This window comes from Eubalaena glacialis, chromosome 7, assembly GCF_028564815.1.
Source record: "Eubalaena glacialis isolate mEubGla1 chromosome 7, mEubGla1.1.hap2.+ XY, whole genome shotgun sequence".
NCBI classification, from domain to species: domain Eukaryota; kingdom Metazoa; phylum Chordata; class Mammalia; order Artiodactyla; family Balaenidae; genus Eubalaena; species Eubalaena glacialis.
This window is the reverse complement of record NC_083722.1, coordinates 79394739-79421263: the sequence shown is the minus strand read 5'-3', so window position 1 is coordinate 79421263 and position 26525 is coordinate 79394739. Positions and strand designations below refer to the sequence as shown.

The following is a 26525-nucleotide window of genomic DNA, read 5'->3' as shown; positions in this document are numbered from 1 at the left end:
CATATATACAATGGAATATTAGCCGTAAAAAGAAATGAAATTGAGTTATTTGTAGTGAGGTGGATGGACCTAGAGTCTGTCAAAATATATTTTGATGAATTAATTTGATGTGTTGGGAACACACACACACACACACACACACACACACACACACACACACACCAAAAGACAACATGAGTCAACACCCTAGGCATTTCCAGATGAAATTAGAATGTAATTTCATCCTTTCTGGAAACTGGCTTGCTTCCAGATCCAAAAACCCAGAAGTTCCACTTTGCCTCTTCTTTGGGGGTAAGATTTCATAGGAGAAGAGGTGATGGTTTTAAATGAGTTTTCATTCTTGTGTGCTGGGGGAATATCAGCCTGGAGGAGGATGTGAGGGGACCTGCGAATGACATGCCTGTGTTGTTTGTGTGTCTCTGGGAGGGTCTGTGGAGACCTAGCCAGAGTGGAACATGTGACTCAGACTCTCCTTCCACGTAGAACTAAATTGGTCCTAGTTAGGGTAAATTCAGAGTATCCCATATAAAGCTAGTAAGGGTACTGAAATCCAAACGGAGGGAGGACAGCACAGCAAGCAGCCCAATGAGAAGATAAACGCCAGAGGGAATGTTTCATAGATTTGGTATTTGGGACACTCCACTGCCGTTTCTCTCTTCCCATTTGTTTTTCAACTGATTGGAAAACTACTAATGAGCATGTTTACATTTTCTCCAGTTGTTTTACCCAAGTGTGAGACCAGCTGGGGAGAGGGGTTTGTTCCCTGTCCAAAGCCCTAGCTGTCTCTCCCTCTGTCTTCCTCTCACCCTCCGGCTGCCAGACCCCCTCTGCCCTGCCAAACCCCTCTTGGCCGTCTCACCAGCCCTCTCCCTGGGGTTCTCTCTGTGTTCAGCACTGGCCAGCAGCCCCACCACATGTTTTGCATTGCTCACACCCTCCCTTCTCTACCCGCTTTGTTGTCATTTGTTTTGTTTTGAAGGGGGTGAGGTGCAGAGGAGGTCTTGGGTTTGTGCCCTTCCACTCAGCTTCGGAACTGGAGCCGGCCAGGACTGCATTTGCTCCCATTTCTGCGCTGAGCTCAAAAGCCCCTGTAGGAGAACGTCCTTCTGTACTCTCACAGTTCTTCAGGATGCATCTGCTCTCTCTGGGCGGCTCTGAATTTCTAGCGTCTGCTCTCTGTAACCCAACTCATTCTCAGTTGCTTTGTTCTTTCCTGCTGATGAGGGTGTCTGAAGTTTCTGTCATTTTGAAAACCGCCTTCACAAGGTTTTCCATGTCCTATGACATAATTTCTGTGAATTCTCTGTTGGATGTGGTTGTTATCATTTATTCAAATACCTTTTATAGCAAACGCATAACTATGAAAAACCCCACTTACTCCCTGTGAATCATCTTGCATATCTCCAGGTGTGCGGACTCTTCTTTTCTTAGCCCTCCCTGTGTAAGACTCTCTGTCCCTTCCTGAAGCACTGCTGGGTTGCTCAACCTTCACGTTGCCCTCAGAGTAGTCATTCGAGCTGTCAGTTTCCAGTCTGTGGGCCAGTTCTGTTAGGCCATACCCTAAGACAGTTTCTAAAATTCATTAGTTGAGGCGATGATTTGGTGATGCCAGTTCTGCCTAGGCCAGTGATAATGAATATTTGTTGGATGTATGAATTAAATGAAGACCTTTACTTCCCTTGTCAGCACAGTTTAATTTTTTTATTTTTATTTTTTTTTCTATGTCAAACATATTTAATCAACTATAAGTGCAGTATTACATATAAAATTTCACTGGGTCTTGATTCAGAAGTATTGGGTTCTGGTCAGTTCAGCTCTCTGGGTTTTTTTTTTTTTTTTTTTTTAATATCTTTATTGGAGTATAATTGCTTTACAGTGTTGTGTCAGTTTCTGCTGTATAACAAAGTGAATCAGCTATATGCATATGTATGTCCCCATATCCCCTCCCTCTTGCATCTCCCTCCCACCCTCCTTATCCCACCCCTCTAGGTGGTCACAAAGCACCGAGCTGATCTCCCTGTGCTATGCGGCTGCTTCCCACTAGCTATCTACTTTACATTTGGTAGTATATATAAGTCCATGCCACTCTCTCACTTCGTCCCAGCTTACCCTTCCCCCTCCCCGTGTCCTCAAGTCCATTCTCTACATCTGCATCTTTATTCCTGTCCTGCCCCTAGGTTCATCAGAACCATTCTTTTTAGATTCCATATATATGTGTTAGCATATGGTATTTGTTTTTCTCTTTCTGACTTACTTCACTCTGTATGACAGACTCTAGGTCCACCCACCTCACCACAAATAACTCAATTTCGTTTCTTTTTATGTCTCAGTAATATTCCATTGTATATCTATGTGCCACATCTTCTTTATCCGTTCATCTGTCGATGGACACTTAGGTTGCTTCCATGTCCTGGCTATTGTAAATAGAGCTGCAATGAACATTGTGATACATGACTCTTTTTGAATTATGGTTTTCTCAGGGTATATGCCCAGTAGTAGGATTGCTGGGTCATATGGTAGTTCTGTTTTGAGTTTTTTAAGGAACCTCCATACTGTTCTCTATAGTGGCTGTACCAATTTACATTCCCACCAACAGTGCAAGAGGGTTCCCTTTTCTCCACACCCTCTCCAGCATTTATTGTTTGTAGATTTTTTGATGATGGCCATTCTGACTGGTGTGAGGTGATACCTCATTGTAGTTTTGATTTGCATTTCTCTAATGATTAGTGATGTTGAGCATCCTTTCATGTGTTTGTTGACAATCTGTATATCTTGTTTGGAGAAATGTCTCTTTCTGTCTTCTGCCCATTTTTGGATTGGGCTGTTTGTGTTTTTGATACTGAGCTGCATCAGCTGCTTGTAAATTTTGGAGATTAATCCTTTGTCAGTTGCTTCGTTTGCAAATATTTTCTCCCATTCTGAGGGTTGTCTTTTCATCTTGTTTATGGTTTCCTTTCAGCACAGTTTTAGAGTCTGAATTCTAATGTCTGCACACAGCCTTCTCGTTTTTCTTTCCTCCTTTCTTTTCTTTTTTTTCTTCCTTTCTTCCTTCCTTCTTCCCTCCCTCCCTCCCTTCCTTCCTTCCTTTTTTCCCAGCCTCCCTTTTTTTCTTTCTTTTTTTTTTCTTTTTAGTTAAAAAATTGGGATTTGATTTTGAAGCTCACTTTCTAAAGAAACTCATAACAGACCATGCACAGAATATGTCCTTAGTTAGTAGGAGAGTCTGGGGTTTTTTCAGAGACCCTCTATTGACTCTCTGAGTTGAAACAGTTTAGACTCAACATAAAATATGCCTTGTTTACCCAGGCTCTTCATGCTCTGCATACTGTTACAGTCCTTGAAGAGCTTGTCAGTGACAAGTAAGATAAATGAATGAAGAGGACTTTACAAGTGTTTAAAAGCTAAGTATAGCATGTGCTGTCCACTACTTAATTAAACAGACCTGCGCTAAACTAAGTAACTTTGTGGTGGAAACTTCTAGGGCCTTCCCTTTCTGCAAGACCCCCACCACCTCCAACAGTGCTCAGGATGTTAGAAATTTCTTGGTTGTCTGCAGTTGCTAATGTGTTAGCCTAGGTTTGAAACCATCGTATTGGTTAAAGCATTAAAAATTAGTGTGGATTGTGGATAATGACTTTTGAATTTATATTAGGGCTTGGTCAGTAATATGGACTCCCTTGGGGCTCGATCAAGATTTTATAATGTGTCTGAGTTTCATCCTTTTCACAGAGAACTTTAAAAAAAAAAAAAAAATGAGCTGCTTCTCTCATCAGCTCTGATTGGGGTCAATGTCCAGTGAGTCAGAGCCCATTTCCAACTCAATCTTAATTTTTATAATAAAGGGGTCAGTCTTTATGAATCTGAGCAGTAGGGTAGAGTGGTTACTTAGGAAGCTCTGGCATCATAATCCCAAATCTATCATTTGTATGATCTTGGGTAAGTTTCTTAGTCTTTCTCAGTTTCTTTCTTTCTTTCTAAATACTACCACTGCTATTATTTATTTTACTTTGACTTTCCCTTTTTACCCATGCATTACAAAGGCATTTTTCTCAAACTTATCCCACGATCTCAGCTCACAATATTGTTGCAAAGAAGGCAAATAGAGCTGTCATACTGGTAAGCCTCAGTTTCTTTATCTGTAAAGTGGGGATAATAGCAGCCTCTAGTAGGGCTGATAGTAAGGTCATATGCATTTGAGTTGCTCTTGGTTCTTATGGGCTTCTGCCCCTGTGATAGCAGCCATTGAAGATTTTGAATATGACCCTCCCCCGGCAGCCTACATCAGAGCATTGGTGTGACTGACTAGAAGAGATGACAACAGCAAAGTGCTGTGCTTGGCACACAGCAAGGGCTAGGAAAGCCTAGTTATTATCACTGATATTCACGGGAGGCTCTGTCTCACAGTGCCAGCCTTCTTTCTGCTACTATTAAGGACACTAATCTCTACATCATTAGAAAAGTACATAGAACTCTTTCTCTATAAATAATTCTGCCCCCATGGGCTGCATTGGGTGATAGCAGAACAGAGGTGGTGATATTCTCAGCTATAATTGCTGCCCATAACCCTTTGGGGAATTCCTCAGGTTCCTAAGGTGACAGCAGGAAGTACTTTATCAGAATGATCTCCCTCCCTTGCTTTTAGAAGGGAAAAGAAAAGAAAAACTACAAAAAAAGTGCAATAAGGAAAAAGAACAGATCATCTATTCATGTGGAGTTTGGTTCATGCTAAAACATTCTTTCCTCTCTTGCCCATTTTATAGATACAGGAACTGAGGCTCATGGAAGAGTGATTCAGTTTGAGTCACAGAGTGAATATTTGGCAGAAACAGTGTTAGTGCTAGGCCTCTGTTACTTGCCTAAGAAAGGTGAGAGATCTATCTCCCTAGGTAATGAGAAATCTCAGAGCTGTCCATGAAAAGGCCTGGTAGTCACAGAAATGTTAGTCCTGTGCAGATCTTAGACTTTTGCTGAGATTCCCACAAAAACAGACACAGAGACAGGGATTTGGTGCAGGTAGTTTATTTGGGAGGTGATCCCAAGAAGCATGGTGAGAAAATTGAGACGTGATACAGGGAAGTGAGAGGCAGATAAAGATGTATTAATGGGTGGTTTCCCAATGTAGTCAACCAGGGCTGCACCCTGCTGGGGACCTACTGAGAGATTCTGGAACACACCATAGTATGGTCCCACTAAGGGACTGGGGTACTGGTTATTTATCCATCACCTCCCTCCCTCATAGATTGAGGGTTTTTCTAAGGGCATGAACTGCCCAACTCTTCTGTCTGCCCTGTTCCCTGGCGAAACCTGACCAGAGGAAGACCTCATGCAGAGAGAGGTACAGGGGCTTGAGGTGGGAAGATAGCAGCACATCCAGGACTGCCCATTCAGTCTACAAGTGACCTCCAGGGTGGAACAAGAGGGTATGGGAGGGGCACTGACTTCCCTATAACAATTAAAAATAAAATAAAATAAGGGTACTTAATGAGTAGGTACAAAAATAGCAGCCAAACCGTCCATGGTGACTACTAATTTTCTGTCTATAAATAAGGACTAAGGAAAAACAGCTTCAGCAAAGTTGGGAGGGAGAGTCTCATCAATGTCCTGTTTGGCTGCAGATGGATGGCAGGAAGGACTGATGAGCTGAATGAGTCGGAGGAGGTCAGAGCAGTTTTCAAGGCAGGACTGATGCTGCAGCAGTAGATTGTATGGATATTTGTAAATACGTAGATGTCCAGAGCCTGGCCCATTTTCCCAGAGATGTCATAGTTTGACATGTGTGGGCATATGGCTATGGCTCTTCTTAAATTCTTCCCAGAATGCCCCAAGTGGATAAGTTCTGAGAAATAAGATAGGAATTATCATCTCAAATATTTTTCCTGCTCTCCCTACATCCAATAAAGGAATGAGGAAAACACCACCCCAACACACACACACACACACACACACACACACACACACGTCATGTTTTGGGTTCCAATTCCCCTCATCGACCTATTTTTCCTCTCATGGTGATTAGAGAGTGAGTTTACCATGGAATCTCCCCAGTCCACTCTTCCTTATACCCATGTCCACACCAACTTTCAAATCTTGGCTCAAGGGACATCTGACCCATGGAGCCTTGTTGATGTCACAGCCCTTAGCTAGAGGGGATTTCCCCTGCCTCCAGACACTCATGTAAACCAAGCCTTTCTCCTTGTTTTTCTTCTCATATTGTGTTATAGTCCATCCTCTAATTCCTCATATATTTATCTTTGCTTTGTTGCATGCATCTGGCCTGTGACCTTACCCTTCATACACTACCGTAGGACTCTGGAGTCAGAAACCTGGGTTTAAGTCCTGTTCCTCTACTCACCAGCTGAGTGATCATGGGCTTGGTTTCCTCATCTGTAAAAGACAGCTCGTAAGAATAGCTATCTCAGGATTCAATGAATGCATTCTACTCAGACACTTAGCCTGGCACATAATTGTTCTAGTCTTTATGGTTGCAGGAGTTTGGTAAGTGTTGAATGAATTTCTGTGCAATGTCCACAGTAGAAGGTGTCCCTCCGGTGATTCTTACTTACTCCCAGAAGGGTCCCTAATGCAGCATATTCCCCTAATAGTTTCTTCACCCTCCTGCTTCATTTTGTCCTGCAAGAGTGACCCAACCACTGGAACCCAGACCCCACTCAATTATGATTCATTGCCGTGTGGGCCTGGTGGATGTTCAGGAAATCCCTTCCCTTTTCACTGTTCAGTTGTTGTCTGGTTTTTTCATCTTTAGCTCAGAGACAAGAACTGTTGACCTTGCTCTAACTTCACAAAAACACGACCAGAAGAAGAGTTCTGGACTATTTCGGATTTCCCTGGCAGGAAAGAGGGAGAAAGAAAACCTGAGAGAAGAAAGTGTAATTGCTATTGTATGGTATTATCTCCATATCCCATAGCAACAAATCTTATTATATATTTTTTCTTATTTAAACCATAGTCATGAAGGTTTTATTGTTAACTTGATCCAGATGACTGATCAAAGCATAGTTCATTATTGCCACCTTGCTAAAATATTTTTAAAGGCAGCTTTAATGTTACACTTTTATAGCTACATATTGCTATTAAGGTATTGAGTCTATTACTAGTCAATCAAGGATTTTCATTTTGTTTCAAGAGCTCCTTGGATAAACTCTTCAGAAATGTCAAGAGAGATGGAGTGTATGACACCTTTTCACAGATGGTGTTCATCAGGGATTTTAGGTAATGGATACAGTTTCAGTTTTCCACGGTTGACTTTTGGTGCTAATGAAAGTATTCTAAAGATTCCTGCTCTTCCAAACGCTAGAAGATAGGAAGGAAATGAACCCCATAACACTCCCACACTCTTTATTCTTAATGATGTAAGTACCCAAAGACAGGGAGTATTTCAGTAGGTCCATTTTATTCAAGAACAGAATATTTCTCAAACAAGAACAATTTGACTTTTGTAACAGCTCCGAAACTATACATTTATCCTGCTCTCTCACTCCCAAGAACAACAGCAACCAAAAACAAATGCACAATAGGGAAGGTTAAACTATCACATGAAGAGTTACATACTCACCTGGCTCATCATAGATGCTAATTGTGTATTTTTTCCTTTCATCCGTTCAGAAGTGACCTGTTCTTTCCTTCGTACATTTACACATTTATTCCACACACATTTACTTGCTACTTATATACCAGACTCTGTGCTAGGTGGTGAGTCCAAGGGTAATTCACACCTAGTGCTTCCCTCAAGAGAATTTCAACCTAGTGGCGGAGAAAGCCCAGAAAGCACGTGACTATTTACCATTCATTGACATAAGTGCTATGATGGAAGCGGGTGGGGGTAGGTACAGAATTCTGAGAGAGGCAGTAGAGGGGCACTTAATCCCTTCTGAGGTGGACTTACGGAAAGTGGTTCTGGAGGTGATGGTGTTGAAGCTAAGACCAGAAGAACTAATGAGTATAACCCAGGTAAAGGGGGAGAGGATAAAAGACATGACAGGACCAGAGATCAGCCTGTCCCAGGGCAGGGAGGGGAGGATAGGCGGCCGAGAGGAGAACAGCAGTTACCTCACAAGAGCTTCATAAGCTATGGAGGAGATGGGGCTCTTTCCTGAGGGCAGTGGGGAGCCTCTGAGGAATCTAAAGCCAGGTAGTAACAGAGGTCTGATGTCACTCTTGACTACAGATTGTGTTCAATGCGAGGCAAGAGTGTAGCAGGAGAACTGCTAGGAACCTATTGCCCCAGAGAAATAAGGTGGCGCCTGGAAGAAAGAGGAAGTAGAAAATGAAATCTGATGAGATTTGTCTCAGCAGTCATGACATAATACAGTAAAACCAATATAACACAGTTAGCCAAAGGTGAACGTGTCAGGTCAGCAGTTTGGTAAACTCTGAAAAGGAAATAAAAATGGGCTTCAGTGAATTACTAAATGAGGCCATGAGTTGCCAAGTGCAGAGCTGTGGAAAGCTATCTAGTTCCAACTCTATATTAGCTTTCCTGGGATTTCAGTTATGACTGCCCAGAGGATTTGCTGTCTAAGGCTTTGTGGTGGGCACCTTGTATATCTATCTGATGGCTACAGGGATGTGAACCATCACCTGGTAAACGTGTCTGGAAATATTTGAGCAAATAGTATCCTTGTTCCAATCCTTCTTAAAATTTTCTGCAGTTTTTCTTCCATCCACCCTTAGGGAATGTTATTCATGGCTTCCTATCCTTCTAGACCATTCTTGGTGTGTTAGGAAATGAATATAATTGGGTGGAGATGAGGATAGGTAGTGTAGATTGAAAAAATTTTTTAAGAGATCCATTTCCAATTTGACAATTAAATGGGCAGGATTGACCAAACTTTTCTACGGAAGGGAAAACTAGCAACCAGCCTGTAAGAAGTTGGTCATAGTTTAGGGGACGTGCTACAAGCAAGATAAATAAAAATGGTCTAAAATATCAGGCTAAACTCTCATTTTTCATCTCCATTTCACACTCTTCTCTTCCAGCCCAGACTAATCAAAAGAAGCCTCTTCCGCTCACAATTGCTCTGTGTACATTTCCCCCAGATCTGGTATTCATATGAACAACGTGGTTTATTTATATTTCAGCACCAAATTGGAAAGATGACATCATTCATTTACAGTCTTTATCCCATGACATGCCTATTCTCCAACACCTCATTTCAGCAGACACATTTAGGACTGCATATAGCATCTTGTTTAGCTTGTACATTCTTTTATGGGATACAGTTCAAAGGTAGGGAACTTTAAGCTTGTCGCTGGTAAGAAAATAATCTCATAAAATCACAGGAGCTTCCCCAAAGGATAAGGGCATTATGATGTTTACAATAGCAGAGTTATTATTTGTTCATTTAGGCTTCATCATTCATTCTTGGGCGAGTCCCTTCCTTCTTGACCATAGCAGATCTTACAGCTCCCTTCAGACTTTCAGAATTCTATTAGAGGAAACAATTCCAGATTTATTAGTTCATGAGTTCAAAAGTATAGGCTCCTGACACTACTGGAATTTTAGGTGTAAATGCTGAATTTCACAATCTCGTGTACAAGAGATTCCCGGTTAGGGGAATCTCAGCACTTGGTCGGCAACAGCTCCACTGACCTGCTCTTTCTCACAAGATGTAACTTGTCCATTGGGTCTTCTGACACTTTAAGTGGACAAGTGAAGGATGGAAATGCTATCAGCTGCCAAAGGTTGCCTGAGATTTTTTAATTAGATTTTTAGGTGGCTCTTTCCCTCTACTTTTATTGTTTTTATCCATACACACGCATGTTTTTACGTCCACTCTGGGGCCTTTCAAATACCGTACACATTTTAAAAAAATGGAGTGAGTAAATCATGAGACATCCTCTGTCACATAGAATTGCGATGTGAGGTGTTTCCAAAACTTAACAGAACTGAAGCATTTATGAGAAGGCTATTTCTACCTGTTTGGCTGTTTGCCTTTTTTGCTAGCAACACGGCTAAGAGAAAAGCCTAGCGATTGAGAATTGGAAGGCCCGGAAAATCTCCATGTTCTATGTCAAGAAAGAGACTCTGGGGGCTGAAATCTATGCCTTGATTTCCTAGCTATAAATGAAGATAGTAATAATTCCTCCCAGGAAAGTTTTGAGGTTAAGTTAGATCATACATGAAAAATACTATAAGAGTAGACTGCTAGGTCCAGAATTATTATCAGAGTATTATTTATATTACATAGTAAAATTCCAACTGGCTGGAGGCTCTGCCAGCCTCTGACTTCCAGCTCTCTTAAAGTGCTGATGGCTTGGTGTCATGAGCCACCAGTGGTATTGTTATGGCAACTCATGAGATGTCCTCAACTCTTAGTGACCTTCCCTGGCTAAGGACAGTCATGCAGCCCACCTCTAGAATGGCAGCATCCCTCAAAATTATGGCCCCTTCTTTCTTTCAGTCACTGTTTGCAACAGCATGCATAATGTTATCTACATCTGCTTGGCCCTGTGTTAGATTCTGGAGAGAGGCAGATGAAAGAAGCAGCCTCAAGTTTACTGACAAATGGACAGATAAATCGGTGGTTGGAGAGGGGTGGTAAGCAGGAGGCACACGTCACCTGCTCTCAAGGGTGGGGTCAGGAAAAGGCCAGACGCAGAAGTTAGAGGCAAGGGAAGGTGGCTGGAGGAGGTGTCACAGGCAAAGGCAACAACATGTATTAAGAAGGAGAAGTGTCTTCCAGTAAACAACGGCAACAATAATAGTAATAGTAGCATGACTTTTATTTCAAGCCCATTATGTGCCAGATCCTGGACTGACTTGAAGTCCATCGTATCATTTTCTCCTTAGAACAACCCCAGGGAAGGGGGTACTATTGCTCCCATTTTGAAGTTGAGGAAACTGGGGCCTAGAAATAGTTAACTCTCAGGAGACCACATAACCAGCAAAGAGGTGGGGCAACACTTGACCCCAGATGGCCTCATCTCCAAACCCGCACTTGTCGTCTCTACATTTCCTGGCTTTCTGAGCTGGATATTTTTATCTGCCTTTTTCCATGGTCTTTAGGCAGTTTTCTAGATTCTGTGACCCTGTTAGGTCGATTGATCGTTGGTCTCTTTCTTGCCCCACGTAATAAAACAGTACAATTCTATAGCCCTTGGGGTCTAACTATGACACCTAGTTGTCTCATGTGACAAACATAACAGGGAGTAAAGCTCTTCTCCATCAACTTCGCTTTTTTTTGCTTAATTTCTTCCAAGAACAATATCAGTTAAAATGTCCATAGAGTGCCCTTTCCCTAGAAGTCATCATGGTAACAAACCATCCCCATCAGTATTTTTGCATTTGGCAGCTTTTAAGTGGATTTCTCTGCCTTGTCTTGCAAGGCCACTGTTTGTCTGTAGTTCTCTGTCTCCATCCAGGCCTTTTCCATCTTGTCATCCAGGGCTTCCCTCTCTTGCTTGCTCTAGAGTGTAGGATGTGACCATTGACAGTATGTGATTGCAGGCTTACTCCAGATCTCTGTGATCGCTTGATAACATAAAACAAAGCACTTTAGTATGTGTCCATTTATTGCCTTTTAAATCTCGTGGGGGAAGTACACTTATATCTCTGAATGGAGATCCAGCAACATAGTGGCTTCAAGGATGTGACAAAACCTCTTTCGCCAAAGCTCATGGCATGGTGCATTCTTTGTTAAGTTTCAGTGTACCTAAAAATGAGAACTGTTCCTAAAAAAGGAACAAAGGGAGCCCTATAGGTGCTGTAATTATGCCCTGAGTCTCTTTGGCTGGTGTTCTAGCTCCTGATGGAATCTTCCCTGGTTTTTGTTCTGTGCAGACCCAGAACAGAATGAAGCTGATGGCGGACAACTATGATGAGGACCACCACCACTACCACCACCACCACCATCACCACCACCACCGATCTCCTGGGAGGTCGCAACATTCCAATCACAGGCCCTCTCCTGACCAGGTCAGTTTCATTGCCGCTTACCTCCAAGACCCCTTTTACCCTTTGGATATTTTAAGATAAAATAAATAATCCTCAAGAAATAATAAACAGCAAAAAGTGATACGTTCTTTGAACTGAAACTAATAGCTTTGGTATTTATTTCCATCACTCAAGGAATCTAAATGTTTTCCTTTCTCCTTCCTCTTTAAGGTTTTGTCTGTTCTTGTTTATGTTATGCATTTTCTTTCCTCCTCTCCTTTCTTCTTTCATAGATATGTAGTCTGTTGCTGGCTCAGTATCTAATGGTGGCTTACTTTGGAATGTCTCTTTCAGAGTTTTAAGAGAAAGCACTTTGTTTCCATGAGCTTGGCAATCAGAGAAGCCTTGAGTTTGGTGAGGACAGTCCTAGAAAATTCCTTAATGATGCCAATTAAAAGTGGGGTAAAACAACATGAAAAGAAATCAGTTTTGCTTGCATTTTAGCCAGTGAAGTCAAGGGGTCCAGTGTATTTGATTTGGACCCTATCTTCTCCCTTAACTAAGTAAAGAAGTGAAGAGATGGATTGACAAAAACACAGCCCTCTTGTGGTTGTCAACGATATTCACATTCACCCACCACATGCAAAAACTATTTATGTTTAGCATTAAAACTCTTGAAGGTAAATTTTGTGGAAATTATGAAATTAAATGCAAACTAGCAGGATAATATAGTCCATATTGACAGTAATTCCTCCTTTATTGTACTATGACCTTTTTTTTAAAGTAGTTTAACTTACACAATAAATTTTAAGAGGGATGGGGTCATAGGTAATAGAATGGAATCATCTGGGTAAATGTGAATGCCTTTGTTCTATATTTCTAAATATGTGAGGGAAGGGTTTATTTGAATTACCTGTGTGAGGAGGGGTTTACCTGTTTGTTGGAGGAAGGGGTGCTTATTGTACTCCTAAAATTTTTTTTTCAGGTGGCTCTGTTTCCTTTTTACCTCATGTCACTCCATCCCATAGGAGAAGTTAAGATTCCAAGTCTCCAAGGTGTTTTCCCAGTAGTACAACTCCAGGGGGCACCATTTATATAGTACACAACATAAAATATACCCCCTGGAGCTGTGCAGTGAGGTAGCTCCAATCGGAGGGCTCCTCGCCCCCAGCTTGGCCCTATCCTTGTACTGGGAAACATTTGCCCTCGGAGACCTCAACCCTGGAGAAGATGTCCACACAGGACATCTTAGTTTCTGAAGCCAAGAGCAGAAAGGCACCGGTTTATGTCATTAGCTCTCAAAAATGGTTCTCAGTTTGGAGATCAGCAAAATGGAGAGAGAGATTAACTTTATGTCATTATCTCGTATGTCTGTGGTTTGGGTCTGATTTGGTTTTATTTATTCAGTTCTCATTCCTCACAGCCACCACCACCTCCCCACACTCACCTGCCCTAGTATACCTGGCATCCTGCTAACTAATTCATTCTCACTCTTGATCCCTGCCCTTTGCTCCTTGACCTTCTGCCATGAGGTGTAAGTGTAAGGCTTTATGGGTGCTAGAAGGCCACCCTGGAATTTTCCCCAGAGAAACAGGAACAGAGAGCACTATAGGGACGGAAAGAAGGTTTGGAGGCAAATTGGGGAAGTGGTTTGCACAAGCACCTGCTGAGATAACCGTCTTGTTTCATCACGGAGACACATACACTAATGTGTCCTGCTAGAAACACGGCACCAGTTCAAATTTACCTTCCTCGTGAATGATATTTTTTACAAAAGTTAGTCTCCGGATACCTTTCCAGAGATCTTTAATTATTAGACTAGAGTACTTGCCTGTTTGGTTGACCCTCTTAAGTTTGTCTACAGACACTAGAGGTTGTCATGGGGCAGAAATAATTGCTCAGGGTGGTGCCCTCCACAGAAGAATTAGCATTCCTTGAGGAATGTCTGACTAACATACGTGGTCAGGACCTCTGGTACACATTTCTCATTGGCACTGTTAGGAAGGTGGTGATGACCCTCCACTTTCACATTCTCCATCTCAGTAACTATGTAAGCAAGCCATGAACATAGAGGCAGAGAGCCTCATCCTCTTCTACAGATGAAAAATCCAGGCCCTGAGAGCAGGGGGTTGTCAACTGACTAGAGTCCTGCTGCTGGGTCTTTGCTCATTCACCCGATACTTGGAGCACATGTTCCACGCTGGCCACTTTGCTGGGCTTGGGGAAGAGGATGATGGGTAATACCCCTGTATTCAAGGGGTTTGCTATCTGGTTTAGAGCAAAAGTCTGATGTCTCATTCAGTTCTGTTCAGGATCTTGTCAATCAGAAAAAGACAGATAACAGGTAGTTATAACTTAATTAGGGGGCCCATGACTTAGGAACTGCAGTGGGGTTCACTGTGAAAGTGAAATACCCTTAATCAGAAGGATAGCTTTGTGGTTTTAAACTGGAGTCAGCTAGGCTGTAAAGTTCCCTTGGTGCACTTTTTCAATCAGAGAAGGAGGCTTAAGTTAGGAGCCCTGGTAGGAATAGGTTGACTCCAATGATGGAGATGGCAAGATCCCCAGGGCTGGTTGCCCTTTCTGACTAGGTATCCCAGGTCTTGGACAGTGATGCCTTCCCCTATACAGGATTTTGAGATTCATATTCACCAACTCATCTATCAATATGTGCACTGTTATAAATCTAAGTAAGTCCCAGACTGTAACAGTTATTGAACAGCTGGGAAGTCTTTCCCAGTTGATTGCAAAAGCTACACATAATTGTGTAAGTATATATGCTAATATGTATGGAGTGGAACTACTTCTTTGGAGAAAGTGACAGCTTTATATCAGTATGTGACAACATTAGAGTCTGAATAACGGATTGATTTGGATGAGATTTAAACTAAACGCTCTTGATGTTAATTGAACTGACTTAAAGGGGAAAGGTCTCTTCCAGGGATTCCTGATTCCCTTCCCATGAATCTTCCAGCCCTGACCTTCCTGTGGCCATGAGGCTGACCAACTATATCTTCTAGAAGAGGGGCTACAAAATGTTGACATTGCCTTTTGAGCTTTATTAAGAGGTCAGATACATGTGAAAATGAAGAAATATAAAAAATCAGCCACTTTTCTACTTTTCCAGAGAAACTCATTTTTCCTTAGGAAATTCAATTTAAGTATTGCCAGGTACTTGCAGAGTTAGATTCTTTTTCCATTTCTTCCCTATCCCTCTCTCCTTTACTATGATTTTGCTTTCTTGGGAGAAACTGAATCCAAGGGTTATAAGTCTAGACTGGGATTTCCCAAAGTAACGTTTGGAACATTAGTCCCATGAGGAAAGTCTTGAAATAAAGATTTGGTGGGCAGAGAATTTTGGGAAAGTGCTGTGTATTATAACACGATCTTGGAGAGTCTTGGTACAATTAACAGATCAAAGGATCTATAAAGCCGTATAAGAAAGAAAGCTCTCCAATTTTATTTAAGCCAGCATTTCCCAGATTTATTTGATCATGGAATCTTTTTTCTTCTTCTTCTTTTCTAGTAACATCTGTGCTCTGAGAAATACTGTTCTCAGAGTATCAGGTGAAGAAAGAGACTACCCAGTTTAAAACAGGGCTGATCCAGTTTCCACCAGTGTTTTTCACCAGAAGGTGAAGTTTTGAGGCAAATTTTCCTTATGCTTTGCATAGCAGAAATGAGAGTGTTCATTTCTTAGGATAACTTTTTTTCAGACTCTAACATCTGAGAATGAGTTATCCCACCAAAAAAATCAATAGATTGGAATTAAGGGAGCCATTACAAGAATGAGGACCCAGGAAAATGAGGATAATCATAAATACATGGCTCTTCAGAGATTGAAAATGAGTGTCATAAGGGGAAGAGAATATGGAGAACATGTAAGAGAAGTCAGTGGGGTGTGGCAGTCCAACAGCCTAGACCCCCTACCCAAGAAAGGAACAGTTAATATTTGGTGGCCTATGACCCCCAGGATAGCCACAGTCATTGAATATGTTCAAGCAGAACATTCAGAGAAACACCAGTAATGCCTTAGGAAATCCTTCAAACCAAGAAGCGGGCACAGAGGCAGACAACAAATATTTCCCATGACACAAGCTACTGGTGAGCTTTGAGAAATAATTAAGACCAAAGAATAAATAGTACATGCTGGAGACTCATTAGTGATTTTATTTTATTGAAGTTACCGAGTCTGACTGATTTTAGAAAAGCTCAGTGGAAACGCAACTTCTCCTAAATGCCCTCTGTACCTGTCATTGTCACTCTCTGTCATTTTCTTTAAGTAGCATCTTTCCTTGTCTTACCATGATGCCAAGAGTTTTTACTTATTTTTCTAGGCATCGTATGCTTTTTATAGTCATATTTCATTAATCTCCTTCCAGTGGCTCCCAGGTATGGACTAATAACCCCATAGATAAGAAAAGTATGGCATCAGGGTGAACACCACACTTCAGCCAACTCAAAATGCCAGGCTTGTTCAGACTGCCCTTTGGCTTCCAGGACTCACACTTCTGTCCTTGGGTCTCAAGTTGGATGTTGGGTCTTTAAGGACCTGGATCTTACTGCTTTTTTGTGTGCAAAATGCACCTCTGTTTGGTAAAGCATCTGCCGTTCTGATTCTAATTTGTGGGGGCCTAACTGGCAAAAACGTAAACATTCTTTTTGGACTGGAAACCCCAGAATATATGGCCACTTTCCAAGCCCAGAGCTTCCCTCTCCTCTCTCTCCCTCTTTCTTTGAATGGAAATTCTCACTCACAGGGGTTGGAAAGATCAAGGCATTTTGAGCACCTTGAAGACTTTCAGATCCCAATTGAAATTTAAATTTCACATTTTACTTATAGAAATCTTACTTCTAAAGGAGGGCTGCGGAGTCCAGGAGCATGGAGGCATAAGACTTATTAAATTGATTAAGGAAATTTGGGGTCGTATCTTATGTCATATTCATACTCTTGGTTACATATTGCAAAGCACAGTCACACTTGTCTGGCCCACAGTAGGCACTTGATAAATGTCTGTTGAATGAGTTGTTCTCGTAGTACCTTTGGGAAATAGGGCAGATGGGAGTATCCCCATTGTACAGATAAAGACACTGGAGCTTAGAGAGGCTGTTAATTTTTCAGAGTCACACACCTGAAAATCGACAGGCCCAAGAGAAGGGCCTGAGTCTCTGAGTGCTGTACCCTGTGGGCAAACCTCCTTGGATGTCAGTGTGGATATATTTATGCAACCACATGTATTAAATATGGTTGCATGGCTACAATATCGATTTCCTCTAGAATGCAAATGTGTGTTTTCCCTTTCCTGTCCAACTGTAGCAAATTTTCTCTTATTTTGATTTATTTTCCAAATTTGAATTAAAATGTCATCCCATCAGTTCTCGTCCCATTTGCCCCAGCCTTCATCGACATTATTTCCATTCTTCTGTTTGTGACCATTCATTTCATCCTCCCCCATTTCCCCTTGCCCTTTACTCTTCTCTATTCCTGCTGTCACTGTGCCAGTGAAAATGTGGCTTCTTACAACTCTCCCACTGCCCTAGAGTCACCAGAGTGAGATCCTCAAGGAGTAGAGAGCCTGGCACAGGGAAGGAGGGGAGTTGCTCTAGGTTACAGCGGGCCCTTGGCAGTGGATTGCCAGGATCCACATTCTGTTGCTTACTCATTCATGAGCCTCCGTACACACAAGGCCTGGGACAAGTCAGGCCCCCAGAGCAGAGTAGAGGATGCCTCACTTGGCCCAGGGCTGCCATCAGATCAGCCAGGGCTATTGGAGTCCTTTCAGATAGTGACCTTATTGTGGCAGAAGCTGGGTTTTCTATTTTGCATCCTCAGCTTTAGGGTGTCCACTCTGCTAATCTATTGCTAGAAATTTGATTGCCTAAATCCTAAATATTACCCACTCCACTTGGCAATTTCCAGAATCTGCCTGCAGATGTAAATAGTGATCTTTGGTCCATTCTCTGTTGCTCCTGTTTACTGTGTGGTCCCAGCATGTGTTGGCTCTCAGCTGAAACATGAGTTTGTACCACTGGACACATTTCAGAGCACTGAATGTCCGCTTTCATTTTCTGCTGAAAATTCCTATAGAATTCTGCTTGAGACACATGTTATTTTCCCATAAGCCATCAAATAACTTGTTCACTAGAGAACCCAGACCTAGCTTTGGCTTTCTTTTCAAACTAGTGGTCATGAGACAGATATACAGATCGTATTTTAAGATATAATGAAATTATCCCAGTCATTCTCGCCATGCTGACTGCACCTATGCTCTCTTCAAAGAGGCTGCAATGCTCGCCACGTTGGTTTTGAGATTTCTGGTCTCGAAACATGTCCCCTCTACCCTCTTCTTTCAGGCAAAAAAAACCATAAGGTAGAGTTAGTTCCGAAAATAAAAACAAGGTTCCTGCTCTCTCTCCTTCCCACCTCTGTCCATGCTGCATACTCCTGAGCTCCCAGATTGAATTAGTCAGTGTCCTGCAGAGCATTCGCATAGGAGAGGAACTTCCAGCCATCAGGTTCTCGTGGAGGTGTGGCTGGAGGCAGGTGACATTTCCAAGCCCCATGTGTTTCTTGGCCCCAGATCTGTCGTGTAACCGCACCCACCCCACTGCTTTTCTCTTCTTCCTCTTCCTCTTCCTCCCAGGGCCTTGAATTTTATGTTTGGTTAACAGGAGTTGGTGGAGTCTCACTGTCCGCCCAGAGAAGGAAGAAGTCACAGCAGTTCCTCCCTGGGCCCTGTTACTTCTCAGAAAGCCAACTCAAGGCCCTGGGATTCCCCACTTGCCCTCTCTGTGAAATGCTGGTTGGGATTCTGTGATTGATGCCCTGCTTTCCTTGCACTTTCACCAACAGATTAGCCAAAGTGCAGCCCTTTGAATTCTAACAAACAGACGAGGGGTTTAACTTGCTCCATTGCCCCCCAGAAGATGGATTCTGTATATAGAGTTGTTATTCCTAGCTTTTGCTTAGGGAAGGAAAAAAAAAAGAATTTATTTTATGTTTTGAGGTTAAATGAATGTGGGATAAATGTATACATAGTGTCCTGTGTGTATATATGTATGTATAGCTATATGTCAGACGAACTGAGGACTTTTCCACATATGGAAGAATTTCTCAAGATCATGTTTAACTAGAAATTTCTCTCCCTAACTTCCCCTGAGTGCGTGTTTGAATATACATTGTATATACATATATGTGTGTGTGTGTAAATACATTTTCATGTTTCCTACATAGAAGAAAAATTAACTACCACATATCAGAACTTACTATAGTTTCAGAACAAACAAAAAAATTTTTGTTCCCCATGACAGTAACCTAATAAGAAAAGTTACATGTCTTAGGGTTTTAATATCAGTTTCCCATCCAAGCTAGTATGTCTGAAGCTTGACTGAACAAGAGATGATAGAGGCTTTTTGCATTGCAAATCTAATTTCATGGACCACCTCTTGGAAGAAGCCTTTGGGTTTTGGCTTCAAGTAGGGATGAAGCCTTCAAATTCAAAAACCCATGAAGAAACCTCTTGTTGGGCTGATGTTTATTGGATGGGATAAGGGTTCAGAGATTTCAACTGTTCCCACTCTTGGGCCAGTCCTCTGAGAATTGGAGTCAAAGATATCCTGGAATGCATTTTGAACTAAATCTTGTGAGCCAGTTGCCTCTTTTCTTTTTGTAAACAATAAATTAATTTTCAAAAATCAAAATATAATTGACCTTTACCATTGTATTAATTTTAGTTGTACAACATAATGATTTGCTATACGGTTATACTGTGAAATGATTACCAGAATAAGTTTAGTTAACATCCTTCAGCACACATAATTGCCAATTTGTTTTTCTTGTGCTCACTTGCCCCTTTTCTGATGCTCCTTTTATCACAAGTAGATTGGAAGATGCTGTATTTAAAACTCAACAGATTTTTTTTTTTAAGTACATGAAGTAGAAAGATAGCTCAGATGTCGTTTTTCTCTTTATCCCTCAAAGACTAACAAAAATCCCCAAAGCTACTAAAACACGAATCAGAGGAATATGTGGTTTCTCACCATTGGGAAATAAAGGTGGCAGTTTATTTGTTTGCTTGTTTTTAAGAGCAGAAGCTCTGGAATGACCCTGTCATGGCTGTGTGTGAGGCCACAGGTAAGGAAGGAAATGAGGACAAGTGTCTGAACTGTTGAGGGAGGTATTTAACTGCTCCTTCCTCTCCTAGCAGTTATGTGCTCACCCAACCATTACAGCCACAGGAGAGGAAGCGGGGCGGGGCTGCTACAGCCCTTAGGCAGCTGGCTTTGCAGAAGAGCAGGTTATTGCCAGAGCTCTTTAATCTGGGTGTGATGTTAATTCCTTACATGTAAGCACATGAGGGCACGATTTGATAAACCCTGCCAGGTAGGGTCTTCGTGTCTGGGAAGAAGGCAGAGCTGCTTAATGCATCAGGATCTTCCTCTTAGAAAAGGATTTTTCCTTAAAGTAGATTTGAGCCCATTGAAGATTTCAGTCTTACTCTATTTTGGGTAGAGCTGTTTTTCTCCCCTTTCCCTGATTCCTCTTAGTTTTAAACCTTGTTTGCAGTATTAGGGTTTCATTAAGAGATTTGTTGCAGCATCTTTTGAGTCAGCAGGGGTTTTTCAGACACAGTCTACCCTCCCCAGCTTGTAGACGTAACTCATCTTGGCAACATGGAAGCATTGATTCCTTTTCAACTTGCTGCCTTAATCCAGTCACATTTGTCTAAGAGGCAGCTCTTCAGCTCCCCTTTTGAAAGGGGGTGGCCAACCTTGAAAGGTCTGGAAGCAGGGAAATCCATTTTCTATTGCTAAACACCGTTGCCTCTCCTTTTTTCTTGAACTGATGTAATAAGGACCGTGTTGGTCTTCCATACCCCAGGCACTTGCAGCACTCAGGAGATAGGGAACCACAGAAAAGAGAACTGGAAACATTCTTTAAACATTACTGCACACACAGATTCTGAAAACTACCTTATTTATGGAACAATAGCATTTTAAAAATTGTTTCAGCATCTATATATTAATGAACTGAATAAACCCTAGCTTTGAACAGCCCAGAGATGTTAAAATAACTAAGGATAGTTTAATACACTATCAGATCCTTTTTACATACACCCTTTTGCCTGTGGTCTTAGGGCAGTATCAAGTAATTTGTTATAATAGTGACAAACTATCAAATGCTACCAACAGGGATGGTGTGCCCAATTATATTTGTATATGTCTGTAATGTCTACAAGGTAGTTTAATTTACATTCTCCGGTTTAATTCACACAGCAACCCTATGAAGTGTCAGGGTCTTCTGATCCCATTTTCTTTTTGAGGCAACTGAGGAAGTGAAAAGTCAAGAGGCTAGGGGATTTGGTTGCCCACTAGCCAGGAAACAGCAGAACTATAATCGTGTAAAAAAACACAATTTTCACTCTGTTTAACAAAGCCAAGCGTTAATGACTGATGGATGAGGGAGTGAAAATAAAGCCTGTCTCCACCCCACCCCTTTTTTATGGCTATCTGGCAGTGGCTCAGCTTTTAGCAGATGTTGACTTTGGGCTCCAAAAAAATATTGTTGGCCAAAGTACAGCCTTCCAGCATTTCCATCTTCAGCTGGGTATCTTGTATCTTTCAGCTGGGAGAGCTGGCACCATGCACTAGAGATTGGTTTGTCAGAATTACTTTTGCTTGAAGGAAATAGAAAACTAGTTTCTTCAAGTCACCCTATAATGATAGTCCAAAAAATTGAGAAAGTGCCTAAAGATGCCACATTAGAAGTGAAGGAGAATGCCCCACAAAGAAGACTGAGATGGCTGCCTGCCTCAGGGGGTCCCTGTGAGGTGGACTTGCTGAAAACCAACCAGGCTGCACCGGCTTGCAGCCTCTGCCTCTCCCTTGAGAAACAACCCCATGTGTCTTTTAAAACATGGATATCGCCCATCATGTTGCCCCTTAGCCAGTGGCGTTCAGCTTTCTCCAACTCAGGTTAGAAGAATAAATCAGGAGTGCCGCTAGTACAATGAGAAGGGGACGGAACCATTCTGGGGAGAAACAAGTAAACGCGATCTTGGCAGCCCTAAGGAACTCTGGATTCCAGGCAGCCTTCTCTCTCAGTGGAGTGGAGTCATTCAGAAAAGCAAGGACCGATCCTTATATACTTACTCATTTGAAAATACATGTTAAATTCCCACATATGCTGTGAGGCAGTGTGAAGGGAGTGGAGGTGCCACCTTTTCCCTCAGGGACCTTGAAATTTGCTGGGGTGCTGCTGATATGCCCTATAAGGGACAGCCGCTGTGTGCATGTGAGGTTCTCTTTCTTCCAAGAGCCAGAGAGACCCCACCTAAGTTGTACCATCCAGCTCCAACCAGGACCATCAACAGCTTGCAAAAGGGCAGTGCAAAGTCCTAAGGACTTCAGAGCTGAGCTAAGCAGAACCATCAGATGTTTTCTGGGGCCAAAATGAGGCTTCTTTCTGTGGCTTCAAAGTTCACATGTCAGGACAGTGTACCTTTGTGGTCAGACAGACTGAAATTTGATCCCGGCTCCACAGCTCCTGGCCAGGTGTCCTTTAGCAAGCTACCTCATCTTTCTCCCTGAGCCTGCCTTTCCCTGTCTGCACAAAGAGCTTCCCCATAACTGTGTCTTGGTGAGACTTAGTGAAGAAACTTGGAAAGCCATCACACTCTCTCGAAGCTGGAGCTGGTGCTAATACCCCCCGGCTCATTTCTAGCCCAGGTCAGAAATAAATTAACATTTATATTTAAACAGAACACAAAGCAGGTATCTGAATCTAGATAGGACTTTTCTATTCTTTGGGAGAACTTGTCTGCAAATGGGTCACACAGGCTGTAACAAATACAAATCGTGTAAGAGTTTACAGCCATTCCTGACCTTATCACCTGAACAGAGACATCCATTTATGGGCTAAGCATTCTAGGAGGCAGGAGAAGTGGAAGAAACAAATGGGAGGTTTCCAGAGGGAAGGTTTGGACTTGACCCTGAGAGAAAACACATTAGTGCCCTGACAAGGCTCGAGGCTTGAGGCTCAATACCCTCGTTTCCAGGCTCACGCCCACTGCTTTCCTTTACACATGCTTTCTTTTGCCAATTCTGGCCAAGCCTGCAGTTTGGAAATGCCAAGAGGAGTTGCTTTGCTCAAACCCGGGCGCAGAGCACATCATAAATCCCGCGCTATGGTCCTGCTTTTGTGGCTTGCGTGGCCAAAGTTTGCAGAGTCCTGGGGCTTGAAGTTTGCAGAAAGTGTCAGAGAAGCCATGAACTGTAGTAGGAGTAGGGGTGGGTCTGGTGACTGTCCATGCCACACCCTGTAAGTAACCAGGACAGTCTCCCTGCGTTTTCCACAAGGACGCCAGGTTGAACTTCCTGGCAGAGACAGCTGGCTGAATTCTTACAGAGGCAGTAGGCTGATTTGAAAGTGATGCTTCCATAATTTCATTCTCATTTCCAGCCAGGACAAGTGTGACAGTAAGGTCCCCATTAGGAACCTAGTCCTTTGATTTCAGGAAAAAAGCCAGCTATCAACTCAAAGAAAATTGCAGATGTTTAAAAAAAAAAAATCCTGTGATGGGCCAGGGCTTGCCTGCTGGCTATATCTAATACTTCAAAATAAAGACCAATTAAAGGTTTACACTGGGCCGTTTATCATGTCATATTATGGAGTTCCTTCCCAGACCTTCTTTGCTGGGGCTAATAAATGTCCCCCACAATGGCAAGTCTCCTGTCTTGTCAGTGATGACTCAGTCACTTTGCCCTTAGATCTTGTCATCAACATAGCCCCACGAGCAGCCCATCCGGTGAGGGATTTTGTTTTATCTCAGTATTTAGAGAACCCTATTAGAGCGCAGCATCTGGGACTGCAGGATTTCCATCATGGCTTCATATCATCTCTGGAGCCATAGATACATCCTGAGTTTATTTGATAGTTAAGCCTCCCCCCTCGTCAATATCTGCTGTGTTTTGTGGTCACTATGCTCTGGGCTTCAGCCCACCTTGGATGTTCCATCCCCAGATGCTGTGGACAAAAGCAGGCGGATGACGGATGGACTAGAGAGGCTTTCTTCCCATCCAGATATTTTGGCAACTCCTGGCATAGCAATCACTCCCAGAGAACACACAAGGGAGCAAACACCAGGCAACATCCAGAAACCCGACTGCAAAGTCGATTTGAAAACAGAAAAACAAGGGAAGGAAACAGACTCTCCCAGGCCTGATAGATACATTTTAAAACTCCAAGAATTTCTAAATAACTTGGCATGAATTTAGGGATCAAGTGACATTTATCTGTTTCTTATTTTTTGGTCCCCAGATTTACATTTCTGTGCAGTAAGGTTGCTGAGCAAATTAACATTTGCATACAAAGGTGCAGGCAGTGCAGGAGTCAAACAGCTGCGAACGTTTGGAAATGCTTGGAGCTCCGTCTCTGATTAGCTCCTGCATTTTTGTTTTTTATTCCCCAAGCGGACACTCACTCTGACCCAGATCACTTGGTGATTAGGGTCAATTCATGTTTAAACTTTGAAGATTAGAGAGAACAGAAATGGCCACCACTTCCCTTTCTATTTTCTTTTAAAAACTTTAAACTTTAGAAACTAAAACCTTGAAAGAAATGCGTAATATTCTGAGTTCACTGAAAGAATTTATCCGCATTTCTGCCATGTTAAATGTTAGCAAAGTTTATATTGGACTGTCATATTTCTTTATTTTATTCACCATCATATAAGACGTCGATCTCAACATCTGGCTTTTAATAACCCTCGACATCTGGGAGCTCCTTTTTATTCCTATGGTGGACGAGGCACAGTAGTGATATTGGCAGTGTATATTTTCGAGCTACAACTCCTGTCTGCTTCAGTCATAATTAATTACCACTTTTTAATATATTTAATTTGCTAAAAGTGATTTGCATTAGACCACATTTCACTGTTAAGAAAATAGTGGTATATTTTGGTGGCAATGGCTTTCTTTCCTGTTTCTTTCTTCTTTTTTAAAATTTAAATCATCTATGAATGGATTTGAAACAGACTGAATCTATACATGCTGTTGGGTTTTAAATACAAAATGAAATAAACTGCTCTGTAAGGAGAGTGATTTTACAGCCATTTAGAAGCAGTCAGCAGGGGCTGTGGGCTGCATTTTAGGGAAAACCTTCTATTTTGTTCTGTGACTCTGAGCCTGGAGTTTTCCTGTAGCCATGACTGTGGGGGTCAGGAACCTTAAAATGAAGGCTAGGACCTCCATCCAGAGATATATACTTACACACATACCTACAACATTCTGCATTGAATTACAGGGGGTTGCTAGACCCTTTGAAATCCATTTGCGGATGCCTGAGGGTCCCATGCTGTAGACTTTCCTTCTTAATTAGCATAAAAAAGGACATCAACTTTGCTTTTCTCCAGGAACTGAGAGGAAGTTTAATGAATGTAAAAATCCATATTTCTCAAGTTATGTAGGGAAAAGGGAAGTTTATTGCCAGGAGCAATTACTAGACTGTGTAGTGATAAATAAACACAGGTAAATTTTACATGAGAAGACCCAGCTAAGATGATCAATTGTACCTTATTTTTTGCCAGAATATTACTATCCAAACTGTCAGTACAAATTCATACTGAGTTGTCCAATTCAGACTCTGTGCAAATCACTTGATTGACTCAAATCAGTGGGGCATTGTTAATTCTTTGTGGGCCACAGACCCTTTTGGCAGTCTGGTGAACTCCTTTTATCAGAATAATATTATTAAATGCACAAAATAAAATTTACAGAAATACAAAGGGAAGAAATTATCTGAAAACTCATTTCAAAGACCACAGATCTAAATTCTTGAGTAGATGAAAATTACCTTGACCTGTCGGCAATATTAGGTTGAACTGTATGAAATTGCTGTTTTCTAGATCAAAAATGGTCAAATATAGACATTTTCATATTATTCAACCTAATATTACAACAACTTAAGCCATAAGGATACATATGATGAGAAAATGTTCCAAGTTATTGTTTTTCCTGTTCCAGGTTTTCAAAACAAAAAGCAAATCATGGGAAAACCTGGTTTCGTCAGGGATTTGTTAAAAGACACAGCTCCCAAATTATGTGTGAGATGAGGATATGAACCACGCAGTTTTCTACACTTTGTTTCTATCCTTGCAGTAAACAATGAGAATTCTTGTTCAAAACAGGACCTTGTGTTGGTGGATATATGTCTGTCTGCAAAGATTCAATTTCCCTACCTATCGGCTTCTTCACTAAGCGAGGAAAATGTCCTGAACCATTCTGGAAACGTTTTCAACAAGAATTCAGACCAAATAAGTTTCCATTTATCCACAGTTGGACACAATTTTAAGTTAAACAAAACTTCCTTTCTACAAGCATTTTACTGAATTGAAAGTTTACTCTCTTTGCTTTGAAACTTATTTGATTGCAATTGTATAATCATTCCATGCAAATGTATAATCATTCCATGGCGGGCACATCCTCTTTTATGCTGAGAGCAAAATAGAACCTGACAAATCAAGAAGATCACAGCATGTTTGAGCCTTTGTGAAATAACCAATGTGAATTATCGCATGCTACAGGAGTTTGTTCCACCCAAGTCGATGGAGTTGTTTTTTTTTTTTTTTTAATT

At 41.8% G+C, this 26525-nt stretch overlaps 1 protein-coding gene across 1 annotated transcript in view; it reads left to right on the top strand.

Moving 5' to 3' along the window:
• ERC2 (ELKS/RAB6-interacting/CAST family member 2) overlaps positions 1-26525 on the top strand; it is a 940128-nt gene that overhangs the window by 728175 nt on the left and 185428 nt on the right. The window contains exon 15 of the mRNA XM_061195441.1: positions 11801-11935. Coding sequence (XP_061051424.1) covers positions 11801-11935 — 135 coding nt within the window. The remainder of the gene's footprint in view (positions 1-11800; positions 11936-26525) is intronic.